Source organism: Drosophila elegans, unplaced genomic scaffold (genome assembly GCF_018152505.1).
Source record: "Drosophila elegans isolate 14027-0461.03 unplaced genomic scaffold, ASM1815250v1 contig_814, whole genome shotgun sequence".
Taxonomy (NCBI): domain Eukaryota; kingdom Metazoa; phylum Arthropoda; class Insecta; order Diptera; family Drosophilidae; genus Drosophila; species Drosophila elegans.
Genome location: NW_024546167.1, coordinates 21,901,180 through 21,918,384, shown reverse-complemented (window position 1 = coordinate 21,918,384; position 17,205 = coordinate 21,901,180). Strand labels below are relative to the sequence as shown.

The 17,205-nt window shown below is 43.6% G+C and overlaps 4 protein-coding genes across 9 annotated transcripts; 3 read left to right on the top strand and 1 right to left on the bottom strand.

Moving 5' to 3' along the window:
- Positions 1–62: 62 nt before the first annotated feature.
- On the top strand, positions 63–4,603 carry LOC108145446 (ionotropic receptor 21a). Its single transcript, XM_041710624.1, has 6 exons — positions 63–477; positions 690–971; positions 1,029–1,911; positions 1,969–2,161; positions 2,223–3,251; positions 4,533–4,603. Exons 1-5 carry the CDS (start codon positions 73–75, stop codon positions 3,031–3,033), a joined length of 2,574 nt encoding a protein of 857 aa, XP_041566558.1. The 5' UTR covers positions 63–72; the 3' UTR covers positions 3,034–3,251; positions 4,533–4,603.
- On the top strand, positions 4,106–6,358 carry LOC108145463 (cysteine-rich with EGF-like domain protein 2). Of its 2 annotated transcripts, none has more exons than XM_017270914.2 (3): positions 4,106–5,087; positions 5,296–5,724; positions 5,806–6,149. In XM_017270914.2, exons 1-3 carry the CDS (start codon positions 4,640–4,642, stop codon positions 6,051–6,053), a joined length of 1,125 nt encoding a protein of 374 aa, XP_017126403.1. In that variant the 5' UTR covers positions 4,106–4,639; the 3' UTR covers positions 6,054–6,149. The 2 variants fall into 2 exon arrangements, with proteins under 2 accessions (XP_017126403.1, XP_017126411.1); XM_017270922.2 differs by lacking the exon at positions 5,806–6,149 and adding an exon at positions 6,179–6,358 and having other exon boundaries at positions 4,107–5,087.
- A 50-nt stretch (positions 6,359–6,408) lies between these two features.
- On the bottom strand, positions 6,409–9,076 carry LOC108145456 (sodium/hydrogen exchanger 8). Its single transcript, XM_017270901.2, has 5 exons — positions 8,280–9,076; positions 7,826–8,229; positions 7,702–7,766; positions 7,311–7,642; positions 6,409–7,254 (listed from the first exon to the last, which is right to left on the bottom strand). Exons 1-5 carry the CDS (start codon positions 8,954–8,956, stop codon positions 6,780–6,782), a joined length of 1,953 nt encoding a protein of 650 aa, XP_017126390.1. The 5' UTR covers positions 8,957–9,076; the 3' UTR covers positions 6,409–6,779.
- A 1,048-nt stretch (positions 9,077–10,124) lies between these two features.
- LOC108145420 (S-adenosylmethionine synthase) lies at positions 10,125–17,017 on the top strand. 5 transcript variants are annotated; one of them, XM_017270850.2, is made up of 7 exons: positions 10,125–10,220; positions 11,039–11,254; positions 12,917–12,994; positions 13,344–13,466; positions 13,584–13,696; positions 15,269–15,948; positions 16,016–17,017. In XM_017270850.2, the coding sequence occupies exons 2-7, from the start codon at positions 11,131–11,133 to the stop codon at positions 16,122–16,124; spliced, it is 1,227 nt and encodes a 408-aa protein (XP_017126339.1). In that variant the 5' UTR covers positions 10,125–10,220; positions 11,039–11,130; the 3' UTR covers positions 16,125–17,017. The 5 variants fall into 5 exon arrangements, with proteins under 5 accessions (XP_017126339.1, XP_017126348.1, XP_017126329.1 ...); XM_017270859.2 differs by lacking the exon at positions 10,125–10,220 and adding an exon at positions 10,362–10,583; XM_017270840.2 differs by lacking the exons at positions 10,125–10,220; positions 13,584–13,696 and adding exons at positions 10,600–10,708; positions 14,467–14,579.
- Positions 17,018–17,205: the final 188 nt, after the last annotated feature.

The following is a 17,205-nucleotide window of genomic DNA, read 5'->3' as shown; positions in this document are numbered from 1 at the left end:
GTTGTATAAAGGTATAAAAAGAGGCATATGTGCACAACTGGAATCACAACGAGTTTAGCACTTGTACTTGATATGTGGGAAACTTGCATTGTACTGGTCCTTTTGACTACCCACTGGCTTGCTATTGAAGCGGGTTACGAAAATGGTTATCCAGAAAAGTGTGTTAGCAGACGGCTCATCAATCGTTATCATTTAAACGAAGAAATCTATGGACAGGGAAGTTGCGTCGGTAAAAATGCAAATCAATTACGCCAAAAACGACGCGTTGACCCCACATTCCATGGCAATCCAAAGCCACGAGGAGAGCAATTGGCCAATAAGTTTCACATAAACTCTTACAACTTTGATCAGACTAACTCTTTGGTGGGACTGGTTAACAAAATTGCCTTAGAGTACCTAAATAAATGCCCGCCGGTCATATATTATGACAGTTTTGTGGAAAAATCCGATGGACTGATTCTTGAAAATTTGTTTAAGGTAAGTTCAAGTAGATGAAAATCTATATATTATTTTACTAACATGTGAAATTAAAATCATCTTGCAAGGGGCCTTTTTTTGTACCCTGTATATAACAGGTAAACAAGATATTAAATTCGTAACTTAACGTTGTTTTAATATTAATTTCAGTTGAAAATACAAATTCTCAGGCATAAAGTAGAAATATTACTTAATTCTAATTTTCTTTCTAGACTATACCTATTACTTTTTTCCATGGCGAAATTAATGGTGACTATGAAGCTAAAAATCCCCGTTTTACAAGCCATATTGATAGCAATTGCAAAAGTTACATTCTGTTCCTTTCGGACCCTCTGATGACGCGAAAGATTATCGGTCCTCAAACGGAAAGTCGTGTGGTGCTTGTCTCAAGATCCACACAATGGAGACTCCGAGATTTTTTATCATCGGAACTGTCTTCAAACATAGTAAATTTACTCGTTATCGGAGAGTCACTAATGGCTGACCCAATGCGCGTATGTAAAATGAATATTGAACACATATCTGTGATATTGGACTTACCTTCTTAACAGGAGCGCCCATACGTTCTCTACACCCACAAGCTGTACGCAGATGGCCTTGGATCGAATACTCCCTTAGTGCTCACCAGCTGGATAAAGGGCGCTCTGTCGCGACCGCATATCAATCTTTTTCCACCAAAGTTTCAATTTGGTTTTGCGGGCCACAGGTTTCAAATTTCGGCAGCCAATCAGCCGCCATTTATCTTCCGCATTCGGACTTTGGATTCCTCTGGAATGGGCCAGTTGCGCTGGGACGGAATAGAATTCCGACTGCTGGAAATGATATCGAAGCGATTGAACTTTTCGGTGGACATCACTGACATCACATCAACGCAGGCCCTTACGCGCGGAGTAGTCGATACCATCCAAAAACAGATTGTGGAGAGGACAGTAGACATAGGGATGTCCGGTATTTACATCACAGAAGAGCGGCTGCGGAAATCGGACATGTCGGTGGGACACTCTCGAGATTGTGCCGCCTTTATTACACTGGCCTCGAAGGCACTGCCCAAGTACAGAGCTATTATGGGTCCATTCCAGTGGCCCGTCTGGGTGGCTCTGATTTGCGTGTATCTGGGGGGGATATTTCCGATCGTTTTTACTGACCGTTTGACACTAAGCCATTTGATGGGTAACTGGGGAGAGGTAGAGAACATGTTTTGGTATGTGTTTGGCATGTTCACAAACGCTTTTACCTTCACCGGGAAATATTCGTGGAGCAACACGCAAAAGATTTCCACGCGCCTTCTAATTGGAGCTTATTGGCTCTTTACAATTATTATTACATCATGCTACACAGGTTCGATTATTGCATTCGTAACGTTGCCAGCGTTTCCCGACACCGTGGACTCTGTACTGGACTTGCTCGGCTTGTTCTTTCGCGTAGGAACACTGAGTAAGAAATTGACAAACTATAACTATTTCTTCACTTAAATGTGGGCTACTTACGCAGACAATGGTGGCTGGGAGACCTGGTTCCAGAACTCGACCCACATTCCGACGTCTAGGCTATACAAGAAAATGGAGTTTGTCGGAACGCTAGAGGAGGGCATCGGCAACGTTACACAAAGCTTCTTTTGGAACTACGCCTTTTTGGGTTCTAAGGCTCAGCTTGAGTACCTGGTGCAGTCAAATTTTTCAGATGAGTATGGGTTGTTCTTTAATTTGCGCCAATCGCCCACCGACAAATATTTCGATCTCTTCTAGAAATATTTCACGCCGATCTGCGCTTCATTTGAGTGAAGAGTGTTTTGCCCTTTTTCAAATAGGCTTTCTCTTTCCCCAAGAGTCCGTGTATAAGCGCAAGATCGACTCGATGATCCTGCTGTCCCAACAAAGCGGTCTTATTGCTAAAATCAATAACGAGGTTAGCTGGGTTATGCAACGTTCGTCATCAGGTCGCCTTTTGCAGGCCAGTTCTTCGAATTCACTGCGAGAAATAATCCAGGAGGAGCGCCAACTAACCACGGCGGACACAGAAGGCATGTTCCTGCTCATGGCGCTTGGTTACTTCCTGGGCGCCACTGCATTAGTGTCCGAAATCGTGGGCGGCATTACAAACAAATGTCGTCAAATAATCAAGCGCTCTCGGAAGTCGGCAACCAGCTCTTGGTCCTCCCGCCACAGCTCGGCGGCAAGTGGGATGGCACAGCGAACGCAGGCCGAGCAATTGGCGCATGATGAACGTAAAGCGACTAGACGCGAAACCGCTGAGGATGCCCAGAAAATGAGTTTTGGAATGCGGGAGTTCAATCTCACCCGCACAACGCTCCGCGAGTTGTACGGAAGCAGGGCTGATCAGTGCTCTGGCCGGCAGGTTGCCGACCATGCACAGTTGGGTTCCAACGTCGAAAAATATAATTACTTAGAAGACGAAGAGCCCCGGGAAGCAATTATATCTCTGGAGCGCTTAGACGACTTCATGGCCCAATTCGAAAGGGATTCTTCACAGGAATTCAGTCCCGACGAATTGTTTGGGCCTAATCCGGAACACGGGGCAAAGCCTGAAAATAATTAAGAATATCATGACAAATTTGTTAAAATATTACAGATCATATAAGAAAGGAAACGGTGAAAATTTAAGCCCAGTTTAGCTTCTATTACCGTCATAAAATTTACATATTTCATTTTGGGAAAAAACCGAAAACAAACGAGTGACACGCACACAAAATAAAATCAAATAATTGGCAGTTTTTTTCTCGCCCAATTTTCTATCGTCACTCTCTCAGTTTAAAGGTTTGTCGAACCAATGGGTGTACTAAGCAGAACAACATGATCACTGATGGATCAGTAATCTGTGATCAAGTTTGATACATAACACATTAATTAATTAATTTTTGCTTGTTTTGTTTTTTATTTTTGTATTGTTTGTTTTATGTTCAAGTTTATATTATTTTAATCCGTGACCAGATGTTTGCAAATAGATTAGGCCGAGAAATGAAATTCACAGGAATTTCACAATGAGTATCCAAGAACTAACTAAGACCTCGCTAGCGAACTAGCGAGGCTTCGTTTCATTTTAGCAGCGGTTCATACATACATACATACATACATACATACATATGTACATATCTATATAAGTAAATTCTGTTGCTTTTCGTTTTGCTTCACACTATTATGTCTAACACAGTAACAGTAAAATACGCATCAAAAATTGTGTTTGTACATGTTTCGCCCGAAAATATTATGATGGTTTTGTGTATGCATTTTGATTTAAAAAGAAAACCGAAAACAAACGAAACACTACCGCGCTTACCGTCACACACACATTAAAATAACATATAATTCGAAAGTTAATTGCGTTATATTTAGCAGTCAGCATATATCCCTTTGAGAGAACCGTGTCAAAGAACGGACCGGAATGAAATGATCGCAGTAAGCTCACCTTAACTGCGAGCGAGTGTTCTCCATTTCCTTTCTCGCTTAGCTTCTCGCCCAAATTTTAACAAACTACGTTTTATTTTAGCAGCGGTTCATATGTACATATGTATATATGTAAAGTATGCCGCTTTTCGTTTTGCTTCACACTATTATATCGAACACAGTAACAGTAAAATAGCCATCAAAAATAGTGTTTCTACATGTTTCGTCCCGAAAATATTATAATGGTTGTGCGTATATATTTTGATTTAAAAAGAAAACCGAAAATAAACGAAACACTACCGCGCTTACCGTCACACACACATTAAAATAACATATAATTCGAAATAGATTTTCCCAATATAAAAATGAACAAATGGGAACGATTTTTACAAGTTTAATTTGCGTTATAACAAAGTTAAATGCGTTATATTTTGCAATTAGTATATTTCACTTTTAGGGAACCGCGTCAAAGAATGGACCGGAATGGAATGATCGCAGTAAGCTCACCTCAACTGCGAGCGAGTGTTCTCCATTTCCTTATTTGCTTAGCTTCTCGCCCAATTTTTAACGCCACTAATATATCTGCTGAATATGACCAATGATTTGCATTAATATTATCGGTTTTTATTTTTCGCGGCCTATCGGTATTAGCAGCGAGCGCGTGAGCAAACAATCGATTTTGGCAGATTCATCGATAAACTGAGGAACACGTAAACTGAAGAACACTTCGCCGGTCAGGCAAAAAAACAAATTGAAAGATAATGCTGTTCAAGGACTGTTTGCCCGCCACGCTGGCATTCCTGGTGGCAGCATCGGCGTCCTTCTCACCCGAAAAGCCAGTTCCTCCGCCCTGTAGGGCCTGCAGTCAGCTGGTTAACTCCTTTAAGGAAGGACTCGAGCGCACAAAACGAGGACATGGAGGCGGGGACACAGCGTGGGAGGAGGAAAAGCTGCGTTCGTACAAGAATAGCGAGGTGCGGCTTGTGGAGATCCAGGAGAAACTATGCTCGGACACTGGCGTGGTCAACAAGGACCACTGTCACAACCTGGCCAATGAGCACGAAGCTCTTCTCGAGGATTGGTTCACCCACAAGCAGACAGAAAGCCCCGACCTGCAATCCTGGCTCTGTGTCGACCAGCTGGCCGTTTGTTGTCCTGCGAACACCTTTGGGCCGCACTGCCAGCCCTGCAGCGACTGCAGCGGAAACGGTACGCTTTCATAACCAAGGGAGATTCAAATCAGCTTCAGACCAGTGGCAAGGACTGTTTTTTTGCAGTTTGTATCAGCAGTTGTCAGCATATTTTAAGTAAAATATGTTGGTCAGCTTTGTCGATGCAGACGTGGACTATCGCCTGGCTATTTCTCCAATGAAATCAAACAGTTCAATGATTATCTCATTTGATCTAACATTTGCAGGCAAATGCAAGGGTGCTGGAACACGCAAGGGCAACGGCAAGTGCAAATGTGATCCTGGTTATGCGGGAGCAAACTGCAATGAATGTGGCCTGACCCACTACGAGTCCTTCCGGGATGAAAAGAAGCTGCTGTGCACGCAGTGCCACGCGGCCTGTGGAGAGGGTGGCTGCACGGGAGGTGGTTCTAAGAGCTGCCGCAAGTGCAAGGATGGCTGGATCATGGACTCGGAAGCAGGATGCGTGGACGTTAACGAGTGTCTGGAGCAGAAGCACCCTAAGTCCTGCCAACCGCAGCAGTTCTGTGTGAACAACGAGGGATCCTTTAGCTGCCTTGAGTGCGACCGCTCATGCGATGGCTGCGACGGCGATGGCCCGGACATGTGCAAGAAGTGTGCAGTTGGCTTTGCGCTGAAGAACGGCAAGTGCAACGGTGAGTAAAATAGCCAATGTATCATTTTACTTCTAAACAACGCATTTACCACCACATGTCTTGCGCCTCCGCCCCACTAAGACCTATCTGCGGATCAACGCAGCAACTACGTGAGCTTCACGCGAATGCTCACCTACTTTGGCATGTGCGTAGCCACCTGCGTCATATTCCAGAGCTCCACCCACATTGCCTGGGGCTGCATTGTTGGTGCGGCGGTAGCTGTGTACATTGCTGTTTCCGAGTACTGGATAAACTCGGAGGCAGAAGGCGGTCACCAGCCAGAAATAGACACGAAACAGTTGGAAGAACTGATTATGAAGTCGTTATAAGCCAATCTTAGCCGGGTCGTTAGGTTTATTCTATGAATAAGATGCTCGAGGGCTTTGATCAGCAGTATTCTTTATTAAAAACCAGTTGCTAAGGCATTCTAACGATTTTTCTATTTTGGTTGCAGTCAGCAGTGATGCAGAGGAGTCCACGCACGAAGACCTGTAGGAGTTCCCGTAACGCACATTCATGCACATCTTTTGTAGTACATTTTAGTTTAATAGGCACTAATATTACCAATTTATATGTAATTATAAATTATTATGCCAAAGTGAATTAAAAAAAATTTATTTGCTTATCAAAAAAATTTTTTTTTAATTGTAATTTTACCAAGCCGGTCAAAACCACATCTTATCATTGGTATCACAATTAAATATTTATTTTGGTTTCAAAAATTACAAAATCACAATTACAGCAATAACATTCATTCAAGTATCAATAATTTGTATTAATATAAGTTACTGACGCATGCTTTGTGGCCATTTTTAAGTCCAGCTTTCTTGTGCAATAAATAAAGGAGTTGCCATGACACGGATGAATCATTGCATATAGATCTAACAAAATAAGCATTTTGGAACAAGCCAAATATACACAAGTTAACAATTACCACCACCGCGTTATATAAATGAAAAATCCTAAATTTAAACTAGCATAATATATACGATCGTTCCATTTGGCCACCAAGGTGTCTTAACACAGCCAATGTTCCTCGAACAGCCCTCGAATTCCTACGATCGCGTTAGATGGCTCTGACTTGTGCTGGCCGCCAACCCAATTTCTTCGTCCGATTCATCCGAATCCAATGGACTTACGCGAATGGCTTGGTACCACTTGTTAGTCAGGTCGGCCATCTGCGACTTGCATTCATGCAGTTCCTGACTGTTGAAGCGTCGCGTAAAGAACGGAATAAAGTACTTGCGATCCAAGCGCCCAAAGCGATCGCGAGCCTGTGTAAAGGTGACGTCCTCCTCCTCGGTGAGCTCGGACAGGTGTTCCGAGTCAATGGCCTGGCCCCATTCGCGGGTCTTCGAGAGGGAAATGGACTTGGACCTCTTCCGACCGCTGCCACTTCGACGCCTTCCCTCCTCAGTGGTGTTCCGCACAGAGCCTCGTGTGCGGCGTTTCTTACCGGGCTTAAGATACTTAAGCAGCGGCATCGTCGAGCCGCCCAATACTAGCGTGGTAAATAGCACAATAATCAATCTGAAAATTTTAAATTTTGAATGAATGGGTATTTTTGGGAACCGAAACGCGCTTACGTAGTCGTTATGATTACGTGGCGCTTTTCCTGACTATCGAGGTTTAAGTGCAGAGATAGCGCGTAGGAAATGGCGCCACGAAGGCCCGAGAACCACATAATGAACTGCATCTTGTTGTTGATCTTATGCTCGCGGAACTTGTTGACCAAAAAGGCGAGAGGAAAAATGTTGCAAGCCCGGCCAATTAGACATAATATAATTGCCCAAATAACAAAAGAAAGTTCTACTTGGTGTTTGAAGGAGAAGATAGCCAGGCCCAGATAGGCAAAAACGCAGGTCTCTGCTATGAAAGCCAGAGTCCTCATCGTTTGCTGCATGGTAATTTGAGTGACCTGTGATAAGGAAAGATTTCAATATTTGTAGGGCTGAAATATTAGATTCAGATTTTTACCGTCGATAGGTTAAAATGCGTGTAGTGAGACATGACGATTCCACAAAACAGTATGGCCATGATACCTGTTCGAAAATAAGCAATGTTAGCGCTTGCGGTCCACACCTAAAATCCACTCATATACCGCTTAAATGGATTCCCTCGGCCAAGACGTAGGGGGCGTAGGTAAACATAAGCATCATGGCAAACTCCAGGGAGGGATGCTTCCGCAAATCGATGTGCTTGAGCAGCAGAGCCGATATCAAGGCGAAGATGACTCCAATGCCGGCAGACGCAAAGAACATGGCGCAGAAGGTCTTCAGCGCACTGAACATTGCCTCCCCAGTGCTGGCCTCGGCATTAGCGTTGGCCGATTGGGTGATGGATGCGGTCAGCACAATCGATATGGCGTCGTTCAGGATGCTCTCCCCAAACACCAACATGTTCAGTATTGGGTCCACGTCCAAGGCATGAAAGATGGCCACAGTTGCGACAGGATCAACCGCCGAGATTAACGAGCCAAAGGCAAAGGACTCGGAAAAGCTGAGTCTAAAAAAAACGCGTTATGTAAAACCAGTTCGGAGTGCAGGTAAACTTACCGAAATGCCACTTCTGCCAGGCCCAGCAAGTAAATCCCTGCCCCGATGACCAGGGCGGAAATCGTTGTGCCAAATATGGCAAACACCAGGATGGATCCGATGTTCTGAAAGAAGTTTCCCTTATGCAGATTGTAGCCGGACTCGAAAATAATAGGTGGCAGGAGGACCAGAAAGAAGCCCATGGGCGAGAATACCTCCTCGCGCTTCCAGCTGCCAGTCTCTCCGGACATCACGTTCAGCGACAGGCCGATAAAGGCGCCCAAAAAGACCACCACAATGCTCTCCGGCAAATACTGGAATCCGGTCTGCAGCATTGAGTGGATCAGCAGGATGCCAAGCATGATTACGCAGATGACAAAGAACAGGGATAGCGAGGAATTGTGCTCCTGCTCGACAGCGTGGGAGTCTATGAGTGGGGGTTCCGTAGCCAGCGAGGATGCGTTGCCCTTTTTCGTCGTGGTGCTTCCATTGACAGAAGCAGCAGTTGAGGGCGACACATTTGCTAGAGGACTGGCCGAAATGTCGGGCGATGGGTTGTGTGAGGAGTTAGTACTTTCTGGAGTGGTGGAGTTGCTGATTTTGATGTTCTTGGCGAGCTCCTGGTCGCCGTTGTCCTCTGCCGCCACTTGAAGGGAAAGACAAACGACAACCGCACCGCAAAGTAGCCAAAACCTCATTTTGGCCGACAAATCGTGAAGTGGTCGCTAATAACGTTCGCATTTAACTTTAGAAAATTACAATTTGTTTTTCTTCGCAAACAGCTGTTTATCGGCCTATCTGATGTTTATCGTCACAGGGTTGCCACATTATTCTGGTCAACTGGCGCGTGCTATTCCATAAATTTAAACTGAAATTGTGCATGTAATAGCGTTTAATTGATTTAATACTACACAAATTATAAAATGAATCTTCGTTTCAGATTATGCCCAGTCACGCGGTGTGGGGGTCACTTGCTGATAGCTGTTGTGCAGATATTTTTCAAACGGGAAATATAAGTAAGGAAACCATAAAACCATAGAAATCAATGGGCTAATACATTGATTTTTAGGCTAAAACTAGCGTTGGAAAGGTTTTAGTATAATTATAAAGCAATCATAACCATAATACTGAGCATATGCTGTTACTATTGGTCCTTGACCTTTTTGACAATTTCGTCACTAGCTCTAACAGTTGCATATATACACAATATTAGCTTAGAAATGATTTTCCTATATAAATTGCTAAAAAAAAATAAACACCATTTGTTCTCAGGAATAAAGTATATGCACATCTGTTTTTTCAGCACACGCGATCTTCTTTAGGCGCCCCGGGGGGTCACAGCTAATTTGAAAGATAATGGGGCTTGTTGTTTTCGGTTACTTTCAGTGAGTATTAGAATTTTTTAAATCAACATGCAAAAAACTGATTTCCGAGCGCCTTGATCTTGGTAGACCTTGTTTGTGTCTTTGTCTTTGTGGCATGACGTGAGCACTTTTTCGATTCCAGATTGTGCGAGTGGTACAAAAACCCAAAGTTGGTGCTCAATATCCCTTGACTAGAGTGTCGGCTGATCTCCCACGAAAGGTCATTCACTCAAAGTTGTGGGGGAGCTAGGATTTCACCAAATACAGTAATCCGTTCAACAAGTCGTTTCGTATTGCGCTTTGTAAAGAGGTTGTAAATTTCACCGAATACCTATAACCGAATTGCCGTACATAAAAAGCAGAGATAGTAATTCTAGACAGATTCCAAGATGTGGGTACATATGTGTGGTGGAATGGTAGCATATAGTTTCGACTGATAAGCTATTATTTCCTGCCGATTCATCTACCCGAATGCTGGCTACCCAAGTTTATAAATTAGCATTTGCCTCTAAAAATCGGCAGTCGAACTCTGGCTGAGCAGGAGGCAAGTGCAAGTCGAGTCTTTGAGCCCTCGTCGAATCCTTCGTTCAAAACCCAAGTAAGTAGTAACTAGAGATGTCGGAAATATATTAAAGCAACAACATTTCCTTAAAAAAAATATTTACATCGCGATATTTTTTGGGCCGAAATATCGATGAATTTTTTTTGACAGCCCTATTAGTAAAGTTCCGGAACCGGAACCGGTTACAAAGCAGTTCATTTTCAAACGGGGTGGCAGCGCCAAGGCGAGCGAACAGCTGTTTGCACGACAGGGCAAAAGCAAAAACGTGGATGCTGAAGAAGTAAGGTTTCCAAGAGTCCCGAGTACGCCAGGAAAGTTTCGCGGCCATTAAGAAGAGCGCCATCCAAAGAGAACACTGCCATCCGAAGAGAACAGAAGCCCGCTCTCTCGCACTTGGAGGTATAAATTCAGAAAACCGTAAAAAGTGTGCGCTCTTTTTCTACAGAACCGTCGCCAAGATAGGAGGTGTTTTGGCTGCGCCGCTGATTTGGTTGCCGTCGCTAAAACAGTAGAATTCAGAATCAGTTTGTATAATTTGTTGAACTAATAGCTTATAGACGGCCGAACAAGCGTGCATATAAACCAGCTTTCTCGCCCGGCGACTAGTTTTGTCTTTGACCCCGCGAAATGTCGCGCCGCACAAAATTACTTTAAAGAAAAGCGATTATATAAAAAAATACACATTTCGAGAAGCGAGCCGAAACCGGAAAATCCCAAAGGCTCGAGGCGGCGGGCGCTGATCCACAAAATTCGAAAATACATAGCTGTGTTTTGCGAGAGTTCGGAAAATCAATTTCGTCAAGCGCTGTTTCTAGCACCCAGCTAATGGGCCTGTTCTCTCTCGATTCCCACAGCTCCAACAACAACAGCACAACCGACCGTAACTCGTTTCGAAGCCCTTCCTAATCAGAACCAAACTCATCGAGCTACAAAACTACCCAGCAAAATGCCGCAAAAGACAAACGGACACAGCGCCAATGGCTGCAACGGAAGCAACGGCAACTCCTACGACATGGAAGACGGAGCCACATTCCTGTTCACTTCCGAATCTGTGGGCGAGGGCCATCCAGGTGAGTGAATGGGGCATCATTGCATCCGCTCCGCAGCCTATTGCATCATATTGGCCAGTGCCCCAGCATGTGCGTTGTGTATACAGATACAGGCACAAATGTACGTCTGCGTCGCCTAAAGATGCTCATAACCTAACCAAATTGTGTCTGTAGGGACCCAGGTCCAGCTGGTTGTCAGACGAAGCCCCTGCCCCTGTATTCCCATTTCCACACCTTTACCGTCTACTGTCTGAGCTCTGACAAAATGGCGACGGAGTGCTATGCCGCATACCTTTGTTGATTGCTACCCAATTTGCGCTCTTTTTGTAGCGCCTCAGGGGAAAGAGGGGTGGCAGAAAAACGTGCGTTTACTCAGCAATGTGATGGAGTGGTATCCCCCCCGGATCGCTGAGTACCCTCCAGGAGCAGGTCCTTTTTGTTACGCATCTTTTGGATTGTCTGGTCCGCTGCATCGGCAGGAGCCACTGTCGGCAGCCTGGGCCACTGTAGAACAGCTGGCCACCCTCGAAACCCCACACAACGGCGGGCCAAACCTTGTGTTTGTGGGGCCGACGCAATTTATAGACTTGTTCTTTATCGCTTGCGGCTCTCACACATTCAGAGAATCTGCGTCATGCGCACCATGTGCTTCTGAATGGAGACAATTGGGAGCGCTCTCTGTCAGCTTTTGTGGGCGCTCATCGGCATTGCTCATGCACTTGTACTTCGCACAAGGCGATCAAAACAAGGGCCAAACTAAAGCAAACCCACGTTGACTTTGTGGCGCTCTAAGATTCAGCTTTCAAAGCTTATCTTTAGGGAAAAATTGGCATTGGCAACCACGTGTTTCGCTCGAGCTCGGGCTTTTTGTCGCTGCCAGCGTTTGTTTATATCAGCGGAAAACCAGCGTTTGAATGTATTTGACAACATCTGCTGATAAGGGGAGCGACCTTTTATACTACACATTGATTACTATGACCATTCTATATTCTATATTGGTAATTAAGTCGGCTAGGCAAGTCAGCCCTAGAGAACCGTGATGACAGGCACCGGAAGCCTAAAAAAAATAATCGCCGAAGGCTTGACAATTATTTACCTGTCTTTCTGTGACGGGTGAGTGACGGAATGGTTGGATTACGGGTTCCTAGTCCCATCTTACTAGCAGAAAACATTAATGTATCTATATAGAATCTTAACTCTCAGCCAAAATTAAAACGCAATTTTTATAAGTCAACACTTTGTGTTTTGCCAATTCATGAGTCTATTGCTGACGCAATGTCCTAATGTAATAGTGGCGTTTCCACGGAAAGTTCTCGAAAGTCAAAGGGCTCCGGTTACGGGGCAAGTTTCGGGACAAGGCGCTGGAAATGCGACTGGTATCGAATTAATCTGAGTCAAAGGATTCCATTCGCAAATCGGCTTCGTATTCCATAATTTTTTGTTTGGACAACGCCATCGACGCTTAAGGCTCGTGTTTTGAGTTAGAGACATAAAGTGGCATTGAATTTCGCAGACTAAAAATTAAAATAAACCGCTGGCCCGGCAATTTTTGCTGTCTCGCCTAGGCAGCGAAAAGTGTTGGGGGGAGCGCGTATTTATTTGGCACAAACGCTGCCATGCTTCGGCCGCAATGTTTGGCGCTACACATTTTCGTAACTCGCACTAACCTTCTCTCTTTTACAGACAAAATGTGCGACCAAATCAGCGACGCTATATTAGATGCCCATCTGAAGCAGGATCCCAACGCAAAAGTGGCTTGCGGTAAGTGATAAAGGAATTATGAATTTGCTCAGTCTACCCATAATCTGGAATCCCATACGCCAAGGCTACTGACCTCTTTGAGCTCGACAAAAGGCACCGACCATAACACATTTGTCATAACGAGCGGACCTTCAAAAAAATAAACTTATTCGTAAAGAAAACATTGCCGCAGCGATCGGCGCGTGTGCAATGCTTTTGCAAGACGCCATAGACGATAGCTAGCATAAATAATCAAAGTGTGCTGCTATGGCGATGGGAATTTTGCATTTTGTAATCATTGGATAAACTTGCGTTGCTATGTATCAAGTTGCACGGAAATATTTTAAAACGTTCCATTTTTTAAATCTAGAAACCGTGGCCAAAACTGGCATGATCCTGCTCTGCGGAGAGATCACATCAAAGGCCGTAGTGGATTACCAGAAGGTTGTTCGTGAGACAGTCCAGCACATTGGCTACGATGACTCCTCCAAGGGTAAGTGTCCATTGGTCTAGGAAGTAACAAAAACTTGTGGGCGGGTTTCAGGATACTTTTAATACGTCTTATTATGAACAAACTTGTAAACCCAATATTAAATCAAAATCAAAAAAGGTTTCGATTGGAAGACCCTAAATCTCCTTGTCGCCATCGAACAACAGTCGCCCAACATTGCCAACGGCGTACACATCAACCGCGAAGAAGACGACGTCGGCGCTGGTGACCAGGTACAGCAAGCTTATCCGTTCTCCTACTACCGCCTAGCACTAAGTGATGCGGAAAGTGTGTGCGTTCGTTCGTTACGTTTTCATTTTGTTAAGTGTTCCCCTTAAATCGTATACTTTTCCATTAACTCGGCTCGCTTGCAGGCCAACCAGAGTTTCATCTTTTTCATTTAAACTAGATCTTCAGTTAAAACATTCTATTCTTCTAGACACGAATCAAGAAAGAACTTAAAGCGATTGTTCTAACTTTGAAATCAGTTGAACCAATACATTACATACCACACTTTTGGATTACGCTGCGGGTGTTCTAACCACATAAATACTAAACCCATTGAGAGATTTATGTAATCATAAAAAGCCAGTTAACTTTTTAAGAAACCCGAGAAAAACCAGTCTTGCATGCGGCATGTCTCCCATTATCGAAAAAAATCGAAGTTTCCAAAACTAAGTTGTAAAAGACGTATCAGACATCAGCTATTTGTTTATTTCATTATCTGCCAAAGAGTATTTATTTATTGCAGTGGAGTCCTGATGAAGGTTAAGCAAGAGCTAATTTTTAGTATATACAACATTTATTTATAACCTAGAATAACAGGGTGAAATAAATCATATTATAAACATTATTTACAGACATTTTCCTGTGTGTGTGCAACATTGCTGCGCTCCTTTTATCTTTCTCTCTCGTTTCATATGTAACAAAACACGATACAAACCAATACAAAATTTAAAACGATAACGTGCATTTTGCAATCGGTGTTCAAAACTCACAAAAGGTTTCGATTTCAAAACGTGCAACGTGCTATTGGCATTGGACCAACAATCGCCCGAAATCGCTGCCGGAGTGCATGTCAACCGCGCCGAAGAAGAGATCGGTGCTGGAGATCAGGTGTGAAATAAGTAGCAGTATCGCAATGGCAATCTCGGCAGGCCGGGATCGTAAGCCCTTTCCAAAGAGCTACGCTTTCTTTGCGTTTTTTAGATTTTCACTTGGTTTCGGGTCAGATATTCATGGTGTTTGGGCGTTCATAAGCTCTTTGGAAAAGGTTTTACCGCCACTTGTAAAATTTGTGTTTATTATATTCCTTATATATTTTCGTAACTAATCGAAGAAGAATGACGATTGTACTTACATTATTTTTGAATTAATTTTTAGTTTTCTATTTGCCACTATATACAGTCAGCACCAACCAAGCAGCACTGTTTCGTCTTGATTGTTATTTGAAGCTGCAAAATCCATTTTTTGTTTGATCGGCAAATGCCTGATATATGATTTGGCTTCTATTTATTTAGTTTAGACCTTTGGTTCAAATAACAAATGCGCAAAACCAAAGCACACAATCGCAAGAACATCACAAACAAAAATATTGTAATCATATTTTGGGTGCTTAGTTGCAATGGAGTTTTCTTCAAAGCAACACTCATATCAATCTAAACCTCATAAGCTTGAATCATCTCCAACCTCCCTAACCTAAATGTATTTTATTTTACTAACTCTTCTGACACTTTTTGGTTTTGGTTGCTTTTGGACACTTATAGCATAGACCGTTACTTAAACGATAAATGCAATTTTTCCAGGGCATCATGTTTGGATATGCCACCGATGAGACCGAGGAGTGCATGCCCCTTACCGTAGTGTTGGCCCACAAACTGAACGAAAAGATTGCTGAGCTGCGTCGCTCGGACGTCTTCTGGTGGGCTCGTCCCGATTCGAAGACACAAGTTACCTGCGAGTACCTTTTTAATCAGGGATCAGCAGTGCCCAAGCGCGTCCACACCATCGTAGTGTCCATGCAGCACTCGGAGAAGATTTCGCTTGAGACCCTGCGCTCGGAAGTAATGGAGAAAGTTGTGAAAGTCGTCATTCCCGCCAAATACATTGATGCCAACACCATTGTGCACATCAATCCTTGCGGTCTCTTTGTCATCGGTGGACCAATGGGTGATGCTGGACTAACGGGCCGCAAGATCATTGTGGACACCTACGGAGGCTGGGGCGCCCACGGTGGCGGTGCGTTCTCTGGCAAGGACTTCACAAAGGTCGACAGATCCGCAGCATACGCAGCCCGCTGGGTGGCCAAGTCGCTGGTAAAGGCCGGGCTCTGCAAGCGCTGCCTTGTACAAGTCTCGTACGCCATAGGTCTGGCGGAGCCGCTATCCATAACTGTGTTCGACTACGGCACTTCCCACAAATCGCAAAAAGAACTCTTGGATATCATCCGCCGTAACTTTGACCTTAGACCCGGCAAGATTGTCAAGTAAGTGGCAAGCGCTAAATACTTCGGCTTAGTCCAATTTACTAATGGTCCACTTTCTCGTCCACAGGGACTTGAACCTGCGTCAGCCCATATACCAGCGTACCAGCACCTATGGGCACTTCGGTCGCACCGGCTTCTCGTGGGAGGAGGCGAAGCCTTTGCAGACAGAAAACTGACTAGACGCTGACACGCCCCTACCACAATCACCGTGGGCTAAAAGGTCAAAGCCATCGTCATCAGCGTCGCCATCAACTGAAACCCCAACACCAACGTAATTTTTAGTTTCGTTTTTAAAGTTAAATCGCATCGGGTTGCGACCTCCTTTGGGCTTTCTTTTCTAACTGCATCTGCGCTCTTCGCTATATAATTTAAACCAAGCTAATGTGTGTAGTCTTCTCACACAGCACTAGTTGTAGCCGTCATACTACCCGCATATATATACTTAATAGAGGGCTCCACCACAATTGATGAGCTTTAGTTATACATATACATAGTATAGACTCGTCCCTCAGCTCTGTTAAAAATAGTTACAAAAATTAAAAAAGTAGTTAGTCCACCCTTTAAATACCACGCAATATAATTCAGTTGACATTAAACTTTGATAACCGCTGCCTAGAAGCTATGCATCATTCTCATGTCCTAATTGTACACATATTTTTGTATCTTTTAATATTTTTCTTTGTTGCATGCGTTGTATATGTTTAACCAAAAGTTTTTAAACAACTCGATTGTATGTAAATTACACACTGTCTTTGTATTTCTGTAACCAACCAACCGTAAGATAATGTATTTTCCTTTACAAAAATATATTAAAATTACAAAAAAATGTAATGCGTAAAGAAACAACAGAATCAGTGTCATGTCTTGTGTTGCAATATATAAACAGACAGAGCAAACAGTCAGCCAGTTCAACCTCCTTCTGGTACTTTACATAGGCGCCGATTAAGATGCCCATAAAATATTTAAATCTGAAATATATTGTAGTGTTGAAGATATGTACACATCAAGCAAAATTTTACATGACAATGATCATTGCAATAAACTTAACCGACAGTTTTAATTTAAACAATGATTGATTTTGTGATTGCTTTCTTTAAAATTAAATAACATAATATTTTTGTACCCACAGGATAGTAAAAATTTCGCCAGAAGTTTGTATTGGAGTGATGGAGACATTTCCGTCCTTATAAAGTATATATATATAATAGATCAGCATAACTAGACGAGTTGATATAGCTGAGTCTGCCTTTCCGTTTA

What these genes read in the sequence shown, in the direction of transcription:
- LOC108145446 (XM_041710624.1), top strand. Translation starts at nt 73, where the DNA reads ATGTGGGAAACTTGCATTGTACTGGTCCTTTTGACTACCCACTGGCTT. An exon ending in TTCTTGAAAATTTGTTTAAG is followed by an intron (nt 478 to 689) that starts GTAAGTTCAAGT and finishes TTTTCTTTCTAG; the next exon opens with ACTATACCTATTACTTTTTT. An exon ending in TAATGGCTGACCCAATGCGC is followed by an intron (nt 972 to 1,028) that starts GTATGTAAAATG and finishes CCTTCTTAACAG; the next exon opens with GAGCGCCCATACGTTCTCTA.
- LOC108145463 (XM_017270914.2), top strand. Translation starts at nt 4,640, where the DNA reads ATGCTGTTCAAGGACTGTTTGCCCGCCACGCTGGCATTCCTGGTGGCA. An exon ending in CAGCGACTGCAGCGGAAACG is followed by an intron (nt 5,088 to 5,295) that starts GTACGCTTTCAT and finishes TAACATTTGCAG; the next exon opens with GCAAATGCAAGGGTGCTGGA. An exon ending in GAAGAACGGCAAGTGCAACG is followed by an intron (nt 5,725 to 5,805) that starts GTGAGTAAAATA and finishes CGCCCCACTAAG; the next exon opens with ACCTATCTGCGGATCAACGC.
- LOC108145456 (XM_017270901.2), bottom strand. Translation starts at nt 8,956, where the DNA reads ATGAGGTTTTGGCTACTTTGCGGTGCGGTTGTCGTTTGTCTTTCCCTT. An exon ending in CTGGCAGAAGTGGCATTTCG is followed by an intron (nt 8,230 to 8,279) that starts GTAAGTTTACCT and finishes CGTTTTTTTTAG; the next exon opens with ACTCAGCTTTTCCGAGTCCT. An exon ending in CACGTAATCATAACGACTAC is followed by an intron (nt 7,255 to 7,310) that starts GTAAGCGCGTTT and finishes TAAAATTTTCAG; the next exon opens with ATTGATTATTGTGCTATTTA.
- LOC108145420 (XM_017270850.2), top strand. Translation starts at nt 11,131, where the DNA reads ATGCCGCAAAAGACAAACGGACACAGCGCCAATGGCTGCAACGGAAGC. An exon ending in TGTGGGCGAGGGCCATCCAG is followed by an intron (nt 11,255 to 12,916) that starts GTGAGTGAATGG and finishes TCTCTTTTACAG; the next exon opens with ACAAAATGTGCGACCAAATC. An exon ending in AGACCCGGCAAGATTGTCAA is followed by an intron (nt 15,949 to 16,015) that starts GTAAGTGGCAAG and finishes TCTCGTCCACAG; the next exon opens with GGACTTGAACCTGCGTCAGC.